The following is a 19,565-nucleotide window of genomic DNA, read 5'->3' on the forward strand; positions in this document are numbered from 1 at the left end:
TCCAGGAGACAGGGTTGTACTGCCAGACAAAAGCCAAACTTTATAAAGAATTCAAGACTGATCCTCATCATATTTATGTCAATGAGTAATAGTTTTTCTCCAAACAGAATGGTACCTCAATCAAGGAATGTTCACATATTAGTAAAATAGCAAAGACTGATTAAACTGGTTTAGATCCTGTCAGACCTCATTTAGACTCCTAAGCCTCCTGGACCACAGTTACAAGATTGTTTTTAGCAAAAAGACTTAATCCATTCTGCCTAAATGAATTAATCTGGGCCAGTCAGGCTTCATGAAAAGGGAGATATTTTGGTGACACTATAAGGAGACCTTTGAATGTAATAAATTATTTGGATAACTGTTGGAAATCTTCTCTGCTTCTATATTCAGATGAGGAGAATGGTTGGAATTTTTTTTCTCCATTCTCCATAGACTTAATGTGGCCTCTAGTTTAACTGAATGGATCAAATCAATTTCTGAAAGTCTTAAAGCAGCAGTTATTACTAATGGTGCTTCCTCTGACTTCTTTAACCAGAGTTACTATTTAGTACAATAAAGCAGTTTGGAGGTTATTGAGGATATTTGATGACTTTTAATAAATACAATGCTTCCCTCTTACATATGACACAAACAGAAAAACCTCATTTCGATAATCTGTTAAAGAAAACTATACCCCTCTCATAGATAAGGTCAAACTGGATATGTATAAATGGGCAACCATTATCTCTGTTAGGGAGAATAACTGTTCTATGCATGAATATTCTGCTAGGATTTAATTTTCTTTTCAAATGTTACCATGTTTTATCTGCATTATTTTTTTTAAAACATCTGAACAAGCATATCTCAAAATGTATTTAGTGTGATTAAAAGAACAAAAATTTGTTTTTTGACTCTCATGAAACCAGATTAATTGATTATGAGATTGATTAATACAATGAGGATCTACTCAGTCCCTCCTTCCCACCCCGCTCCTCATGCCTGACTCATTGATAATTATTTGGGATGGGAAGGATATGGCCCAGAGGAGCAGTCTCTGGTACTATGTCATATCGCTCTGTGTATCATAGTGATACTACATTCAGCCAACTCTCCTACTGTAGTATAATTTTTCTATTAGATATGTGAAGAATCAAGTATAACACTGTAGCTAATGGTAAATAGTAGTAGTAGCTCTGTGGAGCCTGATATGATAGTAGAAATTAATTGCTGTTTGCTTGAGAGAAGGAGGAGCGCATAAAAGGTCAGGATGACAGTGCAAAGATAAGAAGAGAGGTTGCTGTGCAGATATGGTGATGTGCAACAGTGATACTGTGCAGCTAAAAATATGAGGGCAGGGCACCTGTACCATGAATCTTCGGGGTTTTCCATGGCCTTGCAGGTGTCCCGACAGCTGTCTTTCGCCGGTTCTGACCAGTCTCAGACCAGGATGATTGTGACCTAATATAACCCTGCGTGTCCTTACATAACCTTACTGTATTTAATCCATGTTTAATATTTGTTATAATCATGAAAGAACTAAAGGATCTTATAATCATAACTATGATTTACTGTGCTTTAATGAATAATGGTTTGGGATGATTTCATATACTTTGCTATATTTTAAATGCATTCTCTATGTGACATGTCCTTATGCTTACATGCAATCATGATAATAAGCTGTAATTTGATGTTATTTTTAAAAAACAGAGCCCATGAATAGTTAAAACTAATGGTGTAAAATTAGAGGAATAGAGAGGAGAAAAGAGGAGGTAGCAGCCAAAAAGTACCTAATGGTGTAAAAATAGAAGAGCCTAGAAAAAAGAAAAAGATGCCCCAAGGGCGGGGAATACCTTCAGCAGAACTGTATAAAAGGTAGAGCACTGACCATTGTAGGTCAGAGACTTCTTCAGATTTACACCCTGTGTGTTTCTGGATATCTCTCCCTTTGTTGTCGCGGCAATAAAGTGTTTGCATCTCGGACCCTGACTCCTGCAGATCCTTTCTGAACACTTCTCTCAGACAGCTGAATTTGACTATTTCTGGCCTGTTGTGGACCGTCCATTTGACCTTCGAATTCCACGACACTACTTATCTGCATTTTCCTGTTGCTGTCTTTGAACCTTCCCAATCCGATTTTTGCCTGTGCTTCAGGTCCATTGTTTCTTGCCTTCCTGATTGCCTGCCACACCCTGATCCACATTAGTCACCAGTGTTCTTTCTGAACATTCCAGTCACTGCCTGCACTGCTCTGCTTTTTGCCTCTGATTCACAATACACAATCCAGTCAGCCCTGCTCCATCACTCCTGGTTTCCACCACTAACTAATCGTACAATAAACTGTTCTTGGTTGAACTTTTATATGGTCTCCGAGTCTGAGATGTAATTTTTTTCTTAGTAATTACCTAAAACTTTATAGAATGACCTGGCCAAATAGACCCCGTAGGCAACAAACATGCAACACACCATTTCCAAACAAGGAATCCTCCTTGGACACAATGAGCAATTCCCCCACACACACTCTGACACTACTCAAGTCATGTGAACTCCATCCATCCATCCATTTTCTATACCGCTTATCCCTTTCGGGGTTGCGGGGGGGCTGGAGCCTATCCCAGCTGTCAACAGGTGAGAGGCATGGTACACCCTGGACCGGTCGCCAGTCAATCGCAGGGCAACACACACGACAAACAACCATTCACACTCACACTCACATGTAGGGGCAATTTTAGAGTCACCAATTAACCTAATGAGCATGTTTTTGGTCTATGGGAGGAAGCCGGAGAGCCCGGAGAGAACCCACGCAGGTACGGGAAGAACATGCAAACTTCACACAGAAAGGCCCCGTCCGGGTATCAAACCAGCAACCTTCTTGCTGTGAGGCACGCGCACTACCTGCTGTGCCACCCTGCTGCCGTCATGTGAACTCAAATATTACAATTAATGGACCAACTCTCTTAACATCTCTTGTCTCTCCCTCAGCCACTTCAGTGCTGAGGTTTGGATTATCTGAAATAATTTGTCATTTGTAGTTAGTTTATGTCTGTTTTGTAGTAGCTTTGCGTCTCTTTGCAGTTGTCATCTGTCACTTTGTAGCCATTTTGCATCTCTCTGTGGTTGTTTTGTGCCTCTTTATAGCCATTTTGAATGTCTTTGTGGGGGTTTTGTGGTCATCTTGTGTCACTTTTCACAAATGAAAATCTGCTCAAAGATTGGAGGCCAACCCCTCGAGAAACACTATGAATCAGCCTACCACAATGACATATTAAGCCTGGCCAACAACGTTGTCTGTGACCCCAACCATATCCTGAACAGTGAGTACAACTTCCATCCATCCATCCATTTTCTATACCGCCTATCCCTTTCGGGGTTGTGGGGGAGCTGGAGCCTATCCCAGCTTCAACGGGCGAGAGGCGGGGTACACCCTGAACCGGTTGCCTGCCGATTGCAGGGCATGAGTACAACTTGTTACCATTTTGTACACCAGTCACTCATTCAACTCTCTTATTTCCTTGTACATTATTCCAGTGTTCCTCACCTTCAGAGGGGCCATGAGGTCCAACTTGAACTTGTCTGGGAAAGCTCTGCTAAGTGCAAGATGGCGTGCATGTATGTAGAACTGCAAATCAGAAGTCAGGAATGTACATCAAAAACCAAACAACATTTAATTGAACACCTTGGTTTTTCTCCTTGGTTTTGCTATTTTCAGTTTCAGAAATTGCCTTGCTATCTAGATACAGCTGAGTTTCAAACCTAACGTGTATCTCAGTTATGGTTTTAAATGAGAATTTCCTTCCAACTGTATTCATGCATGCATGCAAAAAAATGTTTTGACTATTATGATTCCTGTCATGTGAACTGTCTGTGCAGGCATGAATACTGTATTCTGTCTGACAAAGATCATGCTGCATTCTCTCTCATGTCAAACAGCTTTTTGGTGATGGTGCAACAGACCCGTCCAAGGTATCTCCAGTCCAGCAGATCAGACAGCCTCTCAGTCCTGTTCCGTTGGATGATGCGCTGGCGCCGAGACTGCTGGCAGAAACTAAACATGAACTGGGTCAGCTGGGTACAGGACTCCTCAGCTGACTTAAACCGCCGGTCCACGATGTAAATACCTGATGGTGACAGTGAGGGACAAAAGGTGGCGTGGAGGAGAGTAGAGACGGAGAAACATAGACAGTACCCGACGATCAATGTCAGCATGTGGACGTTCATATAATTCCTCAAAATGAAAGGACTGTTGTAGCTTTGACATGAGACAGCAATAGCATTGATGATATGACTGTTCCTCTTTGTGTGTGTGTGTGTGTGTGTGTGTGTGTGTGTGTGTGTGTGTGTGTGTGTGTGTATGTGTGTGTGTGTGTGTGTGTGTGTGTGTGTGTGTGTGTCCACACCATAGGCAGCAGGGTCTGAGACATGCTCCTCCATGAAGCAGCCGAAACCTGACAAGTTGGTGGTCACACTGGGAATGCCCATTACAGTACATTCACCTGAGGAAGTAGAGCACAGCTCAGAAAAGGTACAGTATGTTTTTTTATCATGTCTATTGTCATGTCGGGGTACAAAATTCACCATCTGAGAGCCATTTTGAAGGTCCTCAGCTCTTCTGGCCACTAATGGCTGGTAAGAACTGATTGCATTTTTACATAACTTTATTGCACTGATCTGTGGAGAGAGCTACTCAGTTGTTAGAATACCAGCAGAAGCTGACATAAACTAAGGTATAAGGTATAAGGAATAATGAAGTATCAGTTTACTTAATTTGCCTTAGTGTAAAGGGTGCTTTTAATAAAAAGAACAGTTAAGTCTGGGTGAGATTTCACATGCTGCCTTAGTGCAGAGGGTTTCCTGTTGAAGCCAGTTTCATCTTAGACAGATTGCCTTATTACAAAGGGTGCTTGAAATGTTGAAGTCTAAGTCCACTTACACTGGCTGCTTTTTTTGCAAGGGTGCACTGAGTAAACAGGTCTCTGCAGAAAGTACAAGTCTCACATAAGTAATGCGGCACAGTTTGCATTGTAAGCCTGGACTGGCTTGCAGACTTGATTGTTTCACAGAGGTTGTGTCACAAAGTGTACTTTGGGTATACAGGATGTTGCAGTCTATTTCAGCTTACATAGGCTACCATCTTGCAAAGGTGCGAGGGATATCCCAGGTTTCTCTTCAGCACTGTAGCCAGGCTGACAGAGAGCCATAATTCTGTTGAACCATGTATTCCTTTAGCTCTGAACAGTAATGACTTCATGAGCTTCTTTAATGATAAAATTCTAACCATTAGACAGAATTCATTGGCTCCTGCCGTCAACAGGTACTGTTTTGTCTTCAAACACAGAAACCGTAGTAACTGTTACTCAGCCTGTGGCAGTTTTAGACTGTTTTACACCTGTCAACCTTCACCAACTAATTTCAATAATTTCATCATCAAAATCATCAACCTGTATTTTAGACCCCATCCCAACTAAGCTATTAAAGAAGTATTACCTTTAGTTGACTCTTCAGTATTAGACATGGTCTTTATCAACAAGCTACGTACCACAGTCCTTTCAAGTAGCTGTGATAAAACCTCTACTTAAAAAGCCTACTCTTGATCCAGGGGTTTTAGCCAACTATAGACGAATATCCAACCTTCCCTTTCCTCAAAAACTCTTGAGAAAGCAGTTGCTAATCAGCTGTACAACTTTCTACACAAAACTAGTTTATTTGAGGATTTCCAGTCAGGATTTAGAGTGCATCATAGCACAGAGACAGCACTGGTTAAAGTTACAAATGACCTTCTGATTGCATCTGATAAAGGATTTGTCTCTGTACTAGTCTTATTGGATCTTAGTGCTGCATTTGACACCATTGACCATGGCATCCTATTGCAGACACTGGAACACTTCATTGGCATTAAGGGAAGTGCACTAAGCTGGTTTAAATCCTACTTGTCAGCTCGCTCTCAGTTTGTACACGTTAATGACGACTCCTCTGTGCTCGCTAAAGTCAGCTATGGAGTTCTGCAGGGTTCTGTGCTTGGACCAATTCTAGTCACCTTATATATGCCTCCTTTAGGTAAGATTATCAGGAAGCACTCAATAAATTTTCATTGTTATGCAGATGATACCCAGCTGTATTTATCAATGAAGCCAGAAGAAACCAGTCAGTTAACTTGACTACAAGCATGTCTTCAGGACATAAAGACCTGGATGACCTGCAATTTTCTGATGCTAAACTCGGACAAAACTGAAGTTATAGTAGTAGTAGTAGTAAAGAATCTGGGAGTTATCTGATCAGGACATATCCTTTCACTCCCATGTAAAACAAATTTCAAGGACTGCCTTTTTTCACCTATGTAATATTGCAAAAATCAGGCATATTTTGTCTCAAAATGATGCAGAAAAACTAGTCCATGCATTCGTAACTTCTAGGCTGGATTATTGCAATTCCTTACTATCAGGCTGCCCAAATTCATTGCTGAATATTCTCCAGTTGCTCCAGAACGCTGCAGCACGTGTTCTGACAAAAACCAGGAAGAGAGATCATATTTCGCCAATATTAGCCACTTTGCACTGGCTCCCTGTAAAGTTTAGAATAGAATTTACAGTTCTCCTCCTTACTTACAAAGCCATAAATGGTCAGGCACCTTCTTATCTTAAAGAGCTCATAGTACCTTATTACACCATTCGAACACTGCGTTCCCAGAATGCAGGTCTATTTATGGTTCCTAAAGTCTCCAAAAGCAGAACAGGAGCCAGAGCATTTAGCTATCAAGCTCTTCTCCTGTGGAACCATCTTCCAGTCTTTGTCTGGGAGGCAGACACTGTCTCTACATTTAAGAGTAGGCTTAAAACTTTCCTTTTTGATGACACTTATAATTAGGGCTGGCTCAGGCTGGTCCTGGACCAGCCCCTAGTTATGCTGCTATAGGATTAGACTGTCGGGGGACCTCCAAAGATACACCAAGCTCCTCTGTCCTTCTCTCCCTCTCCATCTGCATGGTTTCATGTACTAACACAGCGTGTTACTAACTTAGCTCCTTCCCCGGAGTCTCTGTGCTTTGTCATCTTGCAAGTTCCGATGGACAGTGGCTGAATCTGGATTGTGGATTACAGCTACGTCTCCTGCCATGGCCCTGACTGACATCCACTGCAACTGCCACTACTGTTATTACATCCACTGTCACTGTTACTGCAACTGCATGTCTGTCTGTCTCTCTCTCTCTCTGACTGCATTTCTGTCTGTCTGTCTCTCTGTGTCTGTCTGTCTGTCTGTCTGTCTGTCTGTCTGTCTGTCTGTCTGTCTGTCTGTCTGTCTGTGTCTGTCTCACTCTCTCTCTCTTGCTCTCCCTCTTTGACCCAACCGGTCGAGGCAGATGGCCGCCCACTCAGAGCCTGGTTCTGCCTGACGTTTCTGCCCATTAAAAGGAAGTTTTTCCTTGCCGCTGTCGCCAAGTGCTTGCTCATGAGGGAATTGTTGGGTCTCTGTAGATATGAGAGCTCTGCCTGTACCAGCTCTATATGGAAAATGTCCTGAGACAACTTTTGTTGTGATTTGGCGCTATACAAATACAATTGAATTGAATTGCATATACAGAATGTACAATGTAAGCCTATGTCAGCATAGAATTTCTTATGGCAGTGTTGAAGAACTAATCCATCACTTCATGTATTTAATGGGGAAGCAGTTGTGTGCATAGATGCACGCACACTTGCATATTTTGGGTTACAATATCATGGTAAAAAGTTACCAGGTGTGTATCCCCATGGTTCATAGTAGGAGGGGAACACTCCAAGGTTACAGCCACGAACAAAATCCTCATAGTCCATTGGCAGCAGAGGACTGGTGGATGACAGGAACTCAGGATGAAAGATAACCTTAGAGGGCAGACAGAGAGACATGTTCAGAGTGAAACTGAGTAGAAAAATTAGGTTGTAGATATATATCAAAATATTATTAACTATTAATGCGTCTCCCCTGGGAATTGTTTGCTATTTATTATTTGTACAGATTAGACTCATCATTAGCTGCAGTATACAATCAATAAATAATCTTATGATTTTAAATTTTCTGTTGTTATTCAGGGTTCCCAGAGGATGAATCTTAATGTTTTGGTGGTCCCTTTACCTTTCAGCTATTACCGTTCTATCAGTCCTATGCCTCTTGTCCACATGAAATAACAAATGATAAAAATAGACATATTCCCCCAAAATTTACCAAAAACATCCATGCTCCCAAGAGAACGCTTTTTCTGGATTTCTATAAAATGTGTTGTAGATATTTGTTGTCAGCAGAGCATGAACCCTCAACTGTTGTGACATTCTGACCTTTCCATTATCACCTCTCTTAAGCATTTTTATTTTGAGATACATTTCAACTGTATCTCAAAATGTAGTTGGCAGATTGCATTACTACCTGCTGAATGGTAAACAAATCCATAACCCATTATATAGGCTTTCTTATTTTCCATACTTTGAAGTAATGAATACCTGTCCTCTGACATGAAAGAATTCCCGGAATTAAGTGTGGCTGCAGTGCCTGCAGCAACATTTAGTTTGTTTAAATGTAGTAATCTTACTGTACAAACAATTAAAAACACTTTCATTACTTTGATACATGTTGAGTTTAATATTTAATTTTGCACTCAGTGACAATCTAATTAATTCTGCCAAGAGACCTATCAACAACAACAACAACAAAATATTACTCGTAATAAAGTTATAGTAAATAACAGTAAAATGTGTTTGCTAAAGATTTGATTCCCTGCTACACATTCTAGCCATGCTGGAGGCAGCACTGGTTCCTCAGTCAGTTGGTCAGTCCAACACTTTGGTCTAGACTAAAATATCTCAACAGCTCTTGGATGGATAACCATGAAATTTTGAACAGACATTCAGTCTTACTGACTTTGGAGAGCTCTTGATTCTTCCACACGAGAGGTTGACATTAATTCTCTCTGCAAAGTAATCTTTTTCACATGAAGTCCTTCTGGTTTGACCAAAATATTGTCAAACATTGTGCATCATCATCACCAAGCAACTCATTACAAAGAAATGTCAACAAACTGACTCCAGAGGAGAACACAATGATCATAAACACTAAGGGAAGCATAAAGCATATGTTGTCTACCTTGACACGATCATTCCTGGAGTTGAAGAGGCCAATGCGTCTGATGTTGGAAAGGATGGGATCTGTTGAGTCATCCAGCATGTTGTGAGTGGTCACTGGAGGGAGGCTGTGTCTCTGCATATCATTTTTGGTTAAAAGAGGACAAAGGTCAGTTGGGTCTCCGTTTTGTGTGTTTGTGAGGTGGAATTTTCAAACCTTCTCCACACTGTTAGCTAGATTAGACTTATATCATTATAATGTCACTTTGAAAGGATGAGCGCAAGTGGTAACATGGTCACCCCAGAGCTAGAAGGTCCCGGTTCGAATCCCGCTGTGGGCACCTGTGTCCTCTACCATGCTTTTGGTGCCTGCTGCTCAAGGAAAAAGGGGACCTTTCTGTGTGGAGTTTGCATGTTCTCCCCGTGTTCACCCAGGGTATTCTCCTTAAAAAAAAAAAACCACTAAAAACATGTAAGAAGATCACCACCTGACCACTGGTGACAAGAAGGAACTCAGTCCCCGGGCGCCGCCGTTGGCTGACAGCCTCGTCTGTCGCGGAGGAAGGACTGACCAGGATGGGTTAAATGTGGAGGAAGCAATTTCACCGAAGCATGGCATGTGCATGTAATGTTGTTGTGTGCACCGAATAGCATATGCATGTTGTGTTGTGTGGGTGATTAATAAAGGAATCTTAATCTTAATCTTAAATTAATATCCTGTTTTTTTAGTCACTGGCTACGATTCTAAGTGCTTCCAAAGGCATCACAGGATCATACCTCCACCCAGCATCATGCGAGTGGTTAGCATCACATGAGTTAGGGTGTAGCTGGTGAAATGCCTTCTAGAAACACAAAGAAGTCCAGTTGCCTTTAGAATTACCATGACCTGGATGAATGAGAATCTGATAGAATTTGATATTGCTTTGCAGTAAATCAATTTCTCCTCAGGGATAACAATGTTAACCAGTTTATCAGTCAATAAAGTAGGTTAGGCTCATTGCAGCAAGTAAGACTGAAACATGCTTAAGTTTAGCGTGAACACCACTGGACAGAGAATTGGTGTATGTATTAATACAGTCTGGCTTGTCCTCAATGCTGATATGTGGGTCTCTGTGGAGTGTCAGCTGAATTTCCATAAATGTAAATGTTTACAAGACTACATACACATACTGTAACTCACACACATACAAACACACATACCGAAAGCAGTAGAGTGACGACGAGATTCCGTGGTCCACAACTTGTAACCTTTCAGACTGTGATTATGAGAAGTATTGATCATTGCAGGCATTATGAGTTAATGATATGTGGTTTCTGTCTCCCACCAGATCATGACACAAAACAGAAGCAGTCATGCTTTATTTTATAGTTTCCTGTTCTTCTTTTCTTGAAGGGAACTGTGTTAGGAATGTTCCTGAGAGGGACTAAACTTGCAAATAATAATAACATCAATCAGTAAGTAAATTACAAATTAGTACCTATCATTACCCAGGCACCCTTCTGGTCAATTTACCACAGGTTTAATAAATTTGCAAAAAGAAAAAGACAATTCAGATGGTTGGCTCAGACATGTCCCAGTAAGAGCAATACATCTGATGGCAGAGGGTGTGCAAGAAATCACCCTAATTTTACAATGAACTGTCCAAGAACAACGTTATAGTTTCTCAAACCACTAAAGTAACATGCCACAGACGGCATGCCATGTATATTCACACACACACACACACACACACACACACACACACACACACACACACACACACACACACACACACACACACACACACAGAGTGTACACAACAACAGCTACTGTAAGTAAATAGTGAAAGATATGCTGAAAAACTTTAGACTTGAGACATTGACCACACAATCTAATATGTAAAAATGATATAAGAAAAATAATTTATGTTTTGACAAAATCAAACTTCACGTATGGGAAAATAAGGAAAACCAGATATATTTCTAGGATGTAATTTCATGAGAACATCTGCAACGCAGCTGTACGGGTATTTCGAAACAACCCTGAAACAGTAAAGACAATGAAAACAGATTGTGGTACACTGGAATGGAAATATCATATTTTTTAGTAGAAAGTAGCCGCCATGTAAGCTGTTCAGTGAGGTCTTTGGATTATCCAGAATATCCAGGACACTGTTTAAGGAAATTAAAACATAAGGAAATTATGCTATAGATTTTTTCAGTATCTATCAATGCTGTTAACACCACAACTTAATTGAAATGCAGTTTGGGTGAACTGACCCTTTAACAGCAGAAATTTGAATGACTACAACCTGAAGTGTGACAATCTTAGCAGTTGTTTAAGGTATTAAGTCTTGATATGTGTTCCTTTTTCAAAAAGAAAACGGCAAGAGTGATTACTAGACTGGGCATCCAACTCTTTGAAATTAACAAGCCTGCAACTAAAAAGTGGGGGCAGATGGAAAATGTGAAGGGCTGAACATGAAAACTGACAAAGAGAGAAATAATCACAAGGGCACTTCAACCAATCACCATTCAGGATGGGTTTCCAGTCCATCACTCTCCACACACTTGCAGTCAATACCACTCTCATTCCATTTCCAATCACTGAAATACTGACACTGGCATAAATTCATTTAATTGAGAAAAAGCTTTTTGTGAGCGCTTGTAACACTGTGCTGTAACATACATCAGCTCAATACAGCAATACAGCAATATTGACCGATGGTCTGGGGTAGAGAAAAGTAATTAACCCACACTCAGCTTTTTTACAGCTCTGATGGTCATTCACGCTTTTCACTCAAGGGAAACCCCCTCATGCCATAATGTAATTCATATCCAGTAGGGACCATTGCCCACATTGATCATTCCAGGGGAAATGCCTTATCCATTCATAAAAACAGAGCTAAGGATGAGAGTGTGCTGGTGGAGATTTGTCTTTTACAGCGTTTGCTTTTTATCTCACTGTTGGCTATTTTGGCTACTGTATAATGATGGAGCAGGTTAAAACCTTACAGCCACAGGAAACCTGATGTAGAATTGTTTATTATTTTATATTGTGCAAAGCCATCTAAAGTCTCACAAAACATCGATTTAATCAGGTTCTGCTTAATTGTTAGAACGTAGTTCAAATGAAAACTGCTTATACCCCAGTGAAAAAAAATACACTAATATATAATGGATATTAGTATACTGAGCATACTAAATTGTCCTTGCATCTAGACTATTAAATAATGTACTTTAATTGTGCTAAAACAACAAATTGTGCTAAAACAACATTAGTTGTGAACAACTACTTTTGTTAGGTTTTAAAGTTGTACAAAAGTCCAACTTAAGTTGTATTAAGTATACGTGACAGTGCTAACAATTAATATACTGGAAATATAGTATTATATATACTAATTTATATTATTCATTTCGAAATACAACTGAAATACATTTGTTAAGGCCATATTTTCTATTGTGTTATTTTCTGTGTGTGTTATCGGTGATAGGTGATGCACTAATCACGCTTAGGTGTGTTCATAGCTGGCAAAGGCATATATAAGATATAAGAGCACGATCACCGTCTGCGTATGGGTCTGTCAATAAATATACTTTAAGTATGGCTGTATACACATTTGGACAGTGAATTATTCACTTTACAGGTGACAAATTGAGAAGCGTCAATCAAGGCAAGTACTGGTATATCAGCCCCTCAGTAGCATGTAGGTTTCTTGTTTTGTCAGTCAAGTCACTGCATTAAGTCAAAAAAACTTCACTTCGAGTTAAGATGTTGGAAGCAGGAATCGAGGCTATCTACCGATTGCAGATTTGGCCTGGGATTTCTGTGCTTATGACTCCCTGACGACCAACTTGCCCAACAATGGCATCAGATTTGGCAATGTTGACGTTTGAGGACAGGTCCAACTACAGCATCTGATTCAGCAACAGTGGAGCCTGACCAGATCGGTCCGACTACGGCACCCTACAGTTTTCTGATGAGGTATGGGTAGCGCTACTAGCTTTAACAGCCATTGGTAATTGCGTGCACGCAACGTTGCAAGTGTAATAAGATAAGATAAGATAAGATAAGATAAGATAAGATAAGATAAGATAAGATAAGATAAGATATACCTTTATTAGTCCCACAGTGGGGACATTTCAGTATTACAGCAGCAAAAGTGGATAGCAAACATAGAGGGCATCAGTAAAAGGACATTAAATATTAAATATCAACCAAACAATATAAACAGTATAAACAAGGAGTAATGAACAAACAATACTGATATTGCACATTGATATGGTTGATATGATTGCACATTGATATGAATATGAACCATCAGTACTGACATTTCACATTGAATGATAGTACTCCTGACTGGAGTATTGATAGTGAATAGTTTCCTATATTACACATAGGAATTGATATATTGCACCTTAAGTTAATGTGTATTATAGTGCAGTCATATTGAAAGTCTTGTGAGTGTGTGGTCTACTGGGAGCACTGCTGGTTGTAGAGTCTGACTGCTGCAGGAAGGAAGGACCTGCGATAGCGTTCCTTCACACACTTTGGGTGAAGCAGTCTCTTGCTGAAGGAGCTCTCCTGTGCTGTTAAAGTGTCCTGCAGGGGGTGGGAGTCATTTTCAATCATGAATGACAGCTTAGCCATCATCCTCCTCTCTCCTACCACCTCCACTGAGTCAATGGGGCATCCCAGGACAGAGCTGGCCTTCTTGATCAATTTGTCAAGTCTCTTCCTGTCAGCTGTCGCAATGCTGCTCCCCCAGCAGACCACTCCATAAAAGATGGCTGATGCCACCACAGTGTCATAAAAGGTCTTCAGGAGTGCCCCCTGCACTCCAAATGACCTCAGTCTCCTGAGCAGATAAAGTCTGCTCTGGCCTTTCTTGTAAAGTGCAGTTGTGTTGTGAGTCCAGTCCAGTTTATTGTTCAGGTGAACACCCAGGTACTTATAAGATGTCACCATCTCAACGTCTGTTCCCTGGATGTTCACCGGTGTCAGGGGGAAGAGTGGTCGTCTGCGGAAATCCACCACCAGTTTTCCCTGCGTTGATCTGGAGGCAGTTCCACTGGCACCAGTCCACGAAGTCCTGCATCAGTTCTCTGTACTCTCTGTCATCCCCATCTGTGATGAGGCCAACGATTGCAGAGTCGTCAAAGAACTTCCCTGTGCCCCTGTGCTGCAGACGACCATGTCGGACACACAGTCCCGGGTCCTCACGTACTGTGGACAGTTGGTGAGATAGTCCAGAATCCAGTGTGTGAGGTGATGGTTCACCCCGGTGTGCTTCAGCTTGTCCCTCAGAAGTGCAGGCTGAATGGTATTGAAAGCACTGGAGAAATCAAAAAACATGATTCTCACATTACTCCCAGGTTTCTCCAGGTGAGAGAGAGCTCGGTGTTGGAGGAAGATGACGGCGTCATCCACCCCAATTCCAGGCTGGTAGGCAAACTGAAGTGGATCTAGTGATGGGCTCACCAAGGGGCGGAGATGAACAAGGACCAGCCGCTCTAGGGTCTTCATTAGGTGGGATGTTAGTGCCACCGGCCTGTAGCTGCTGAGGTCCTTGGGGTGCGGAGTCTTAGGCACCGGTACCACGCAGGATGTTTTCCATAGCTGTGGCACTCTCCCCAGCTTCAGGCTCAGATTGAACATGCGTTCAACAATCCCACACAGCTGATCTGCGCAGGACTTGAGGAGCCTGGAGCTGATGCCATCTGGGCCTGCAGCCTTCCTTGCCTTGATCCTCTGGAGTTGGTTTCTCACCTGGGTTGCTCTGAGGGGCAGGTTGGTGCAGGGGGGCTGTGTGCTGGAGGGTGTGGGTAGGGGGTTGAGTTGATGGTATGAGCAGTGGGGGGTGGCTGTGAGCTGAATGTTGCAGAGGGGGAAAGGGGGGGCTGCAGCATGGAGGACTGGACTGGGGGAGGGGCAGATGACTGATCAAATCTGTTGAAGAAAAGTTCAAGTCATTCTCCCACTTTTGATCCCCTGCAGCTTGGGAGTCAGGTTCCTTGTGGCCAGAGATGGTTTTTAGGCCTCTTCAGACTCCACTGACATTTTTCTCCTGCAGCTGAACCTCCATCTTCTTTCTGTAGGTGTTTTTCCCCTCACAGATCTTCCTTCTCAGCTTCTTCTGCACAGCCTTCAGCTCATCCTTATTTCCTGACTTAAAGGCCCTCTTCTTCTCCTTAAGGAGAGCCTTTATGTCAGGGTTAATCCACGGTTTGTTGTTGGAAAATCACCGTACAGTCCTGGTGGGCACGGTGTTTTCCACACAGAAGTTAATATAATCCGTAATGCAGTGTGTGAGACCCTCAATGTCCTCCCCATGAGAATCACAGAATTCCTCCCACACAGTTGTCTCGAAACAGTCCCTCAGAGCCTCGTCAGCCTCATCGGACCATCTCTTCATTGTGCAGGACACAGCTGGTTGCCTGTGCACAAGAGGTTTGTACACAGGCAGGAGATGAACCAGGTTGTGGTCGGATCTTCCCAGGGGAGGGAGGGATGATGAAGTGTATGCCTCCTTGGTGTTGGCATAACACAAGACCAGTATCTTATTGTCTCTAGTGCAACATGTAACATACTGGGTGAAGGTGGGCAGAGTGGAGGATGGAGAGGCATGATTAAAGTCCCCAGAGATAAGAAAGAGGGCCTGGGGGTGCTCTGTCTGCAGCCTGCTTGTGACAGAGTGGAAAACATCACAGGCTGCCTCAGCATTAGCAGAGGGGGGAATATACGCAGCTATCGCAATAACATGCAAGAATTCTCGCGGCAGGTAATATGGCCTCATGCTAACGGCTAACAGTTCAATGTCCTTGCAGCAGAGTTGTATTTAATAGTAATGTGTCCAGAGTTACACCATCCGTCATTCACAAACACTGCCAGCCCTCCTCCTTTCCTCTTACTGCTCTCTCTCGTCCTGTCCGCCCGCAGCAGCTTAAAGCCGTCCAGCTTCGCGTCCGTGTCTGGAATCAGCAGAGTCAGCCACGTTTCAGAGAACATCATGAGGCTGCACTCCCTATGTCCCTCTGGTGCCAGGTCAGCGCCGCTAATTCGTCCAACTTATTGGGAAGAGATCTCACATTCCCCATGATAATGGACGGGAGTACGGGTCTGTATCTCCTTCTTCTGGCGCGACGATCGGCTCCAGCATGGCTCCCCTGTCTCCTCCTCTTCAGCTCGCGGAGAACGTCGGGTCTCTCGTGGGGCAGCACTGCGGTGTTACAGAGCATCAACAGCTGATCCCTACTGTAAACAACAGGACCCTGGCTGCGTACGGGGTCCCCAGACACACTCATAAACAATGAAAAAAGCAAGAGAAAGACCAGAGCATAGTGCTCCAATCAATTGCGAACACGCACGTGATAATATATTAAAAAATAATAAAAGAAGACAAAACTAAAACGGAAAAAAGCTCACAGTGAGCGGGAGCTGCTGTAACAGGCTGCCATTTGTGTGGCGCCGGAAGTTTCAGTCCCAGTGCATTGGTCGCTCAGGGCTTCATTATTGATGTGAAACTATGGTTGACAAATGTGAATGACAATGACGGTAATGGTGACACTATATCAAATGTTGCCAGTAAATTCACTACCAGAAAGAGTACATATGGTGCTGAAAATGGTAAAACAATATCCTCTGCACATATTAGAGCAGAAACAGAGAAAGCCGCACTTCTGGCTCATGCTGCAACTTTACACGAAAGGCATGCTCTGGAAGCACAGGAGGAACAGCTGGGAAGAAAAAGGGAGCAGCTTGAGTTGGATGCCAAACTAGCTGCATCCACTGCTAAATTAGCTGTTCTACAAGCTGCTTCAGATTGTGGAAGGGATTCACAGGCAGCATCTAAAAGGATGAATTCTTGTCTGGAAAAGAACATTGGGCAAAAAACAACTTCAAACATGCTCAATCTAACAGCAAAGTCATATGGTCCCATAAGGAGGAGCGTGATGCCACAAAGCAGTAGCTTTGGGGACCCATTGACAAAAGGAGATACATTCTAAAGGAGAAAGGCAATAATTCACCATTGGACCAAGGCATGACACACAGGTCAACACAAAGGACTATTGGCACAAAACTGAAATGCATGAAGCTACACAACAGCAAGCTCCCTCTACTGTATACCAGCCAACAATGTGCAGCCACTAGAGGGTGAATAACTGCACATGTACCTTCTACCAATGCAGGGAGACATATGCACCATAATGCACCAACAGAACTAAAATAACAGCCGCCCTTGTTTAACAACAATGCTTGATGTCTTCAACAAACACAGATTTTGAGTATTTGACAGAGATCCTCTTCAGTGTAGAAACTGCACTAAAGCATTTGAGCATGGTATGGAATCAAAGGCCAACAAGGCAGACTGCTTATACAGTGAGGTCAATAAGTATTTGATCACCCTGTGATTTTGTTCTCCCACTTAGGAATCATGAAGGGGTCTAAAATTTTCATCATACAGTAGGTGCATTTCCACTGTGAGAGAAAAATCCAGAAATCACATTGTATGATTTTTTTTTTAAACAATTTATTTGTATATTACTGTGTCAAATAAGTATTTGATCACTTGAGTCAAACAATTATAATATTTGGTACAGAAACCTTTGTTAACAATTACAGAGGTCAAACGGTTCCTGTAGTTCTTGACCAGGTTTGCACACACTGCAGCAGGGATTTTGGCCCACTCCTCCATACAGATCTTCTCTAGATCTGTCAGGTTTAGGGGCTGTTGCTGAGCAACACAGAGTTTCAGCTCCCTCCAAAGATTTTCTATTGGATTTAGGTCTGGAGACTGGCTAGGCCACTCCAGAACCTTGATATGCTTCTTACGGAGCCAAACTTCAGACTGGCCTCGACACGGGCTGACTTCAGCAAGGGAACCTTCCATGCGCTGCATGATTTTAAACCATGACATCTTAGTGTATTACTGATAGTAGCCTTGGAAACGGTGGTCCCAGCTCTCTTCAGGTCACTGACCAGCTCCTCCCGTGTAGTCCTGGGCTGATTCTTTACTTTCCTTAGCATCATTGATACCCCACGAGGTGAGATCTTGTGTGGGGCCCCAGTCCGAGGGACACTGACAGTCATCATTAGCTTCTTCCATTTTCTGACAATTGCTCCAACAGTTGTTCTTTTCTCACCAAGCTGCTTGGCAGTTGCCCCGTAGCCCTTTCCAGTTTTGTGAAGGTCTACAATTTTGTCTCTTGTGTCTTTTGACAGCTCTTTGGTTTTGCCCATGTTGGTAGTTAGACTTTTGACTGACTGTGGGGTGCACAGGTGCCTTATGAAAGCTAAAAACCTCAAACAGCTGCTACTAAATTAGAATCATGAGCAGAGTGGAGTTGGACTATTTAAAAGCAGCATAGTAGGTCTTTGCGGGTCAGAAGAGCGTCTACATGAACATTTTGGAAATGCATACAGGATTGCTGCATTTTATATAAAGAAGGCACTGGTTTGGCCTGCAGTAAAGTCAGAGGATGTGAAGGCACTACAAGCATATTCTCTATTTCTGCGCAGCTGTTGCAAGAGATAGACACGCCTACAGTACAAACATGAGAATGATCATGACAAAGTTACCATTCAAGCTCAGAGAGAAAATGGAGAACAAAATCACATAAGGTACTGGAGAGATATAATCGCAGAGCTCTGTTCAAAGATCTGGTTACTGTATATTCATCTAGTGTCAAGTAAGATCATTTCTGACTTTCCACTTTTTGGGCATATCCAGGACATGCCAGTTGGTCTAGCTGGACTAAAATGTCATGATTCGTTTTGGTGTTTGTTCCCAGTCTAACTCTATTTTCCTTCCCTCCTGTCTGTCAGCAGGTGGTGCGTGAGAGAGTGAGAGAGGGGGGGGGGTCGATCTCCTCAGGAGCGAGTCACACCTGGTACACCTGCACCTCATCAGTTAATCAACCGGCTTCTTAAGCCAGCTATTCTACTTGCTCTTGCCATGCTAGTCTAGCTCCTGACGGTTTTTGATTTCTTGTCTCTCGCTCTCTCCACGTGTCTCCAGTGTTTTCTCAGTGTTTTTGCCCTTGTGGTATTTTTTGTGTTGTGATTTATTTTGCTACTTATCCCGCTGTGGTGTTTTTTGGTTCATTTTTCTTTGTGAAGAAGTTTTTCCCTGCAAAGGTGATTTTCTGTTTTTTCAATAAACTTTTGTGTTTTGACTCTGCAACTGGGCGCTGGTTCTTCCAGCTGTTCGTAACATAAAGACTGTTAATAAGTATAAGTCTCAGCCCAAGTTTAGCAGAGTTAAAGGTAACTGCTTTGTTACAACTGACACATTCGTCGAGTCTTACAAGGAATCCTGAAGTTCATGTTCTATTTCAAAAGGACATGATTCCATTTTGGAGAAACAAAGACGTGTGTGTGCTGCATTGGAATCACTCTTTCGAAGAGTGTCCACAGCTGAAAGGAAAGAAGCATAGGGATAAAATTCCTTTTCCAAAGGAGAAGGGGGTTTGTTGGTGTGGTGCTCGACTGTGGTGCTGAATTTAAAGGAACCTCACTGAATA

At 42.4% G+C, this 19,565-nt stretch overlaps 1 protein-coding gene across 1 annotated transcript in view; it reads right to left on the reverse strand.

Moving 5' to 3' along the window:
• gys2 (glycogen synthase 2) overlaps nucleotides 1-19,565 on the reverse strand; it is a 57,368-nt gene that overhangs the window by 9,936 nt on the left and 27,867 nt on the right. Inside the window, exons 11-15 of the mRNA XM_070992596.1 lie at nucleotides 9,085-9,198; nucleotides 7,706-7,832; nucleotides 4,374-4,469; nucleotides 3,931-4,094; nucleotides 3,515-3,595 (exon numbers count right to left, since the gene is read on the reverse strand). Of these exons, the coding sequence (XP_070848697.1) occupies nucleotides 3,515-3,595; nucleotides 3,931-4,094; nucleotides 4,374-4,469; nucleotides 7,706-7,832; nucleotides 9,085-9,198 (582 nt within the window). The remainder of the gene's footprint in view (nucleotides 1-3,514; nucleotides 3,596-3,930; nucleotides 4,095-4,373; nucleotides 4,470-7,705; nucleotides 7,833-9,084; nucleotides 9,199-19,565) is intronic.

Source organism: Chaetodon trifascialis, chromosome 22, assembly GCF_039877785.1.
Source record: "Chaetodon trifascialis isolate fChaTrf1 chromosome 22, fChaTrf1.hap1, whole genome shotgun sequence".
Taxonomy (NCBI): domain Eukaryota; kingdom Metazoa; phylum Chordata; class Actinopteri; order Chaetodontiformes; family Chaetodontidae; genus Chaetodon; species Chaetodon trifascialis.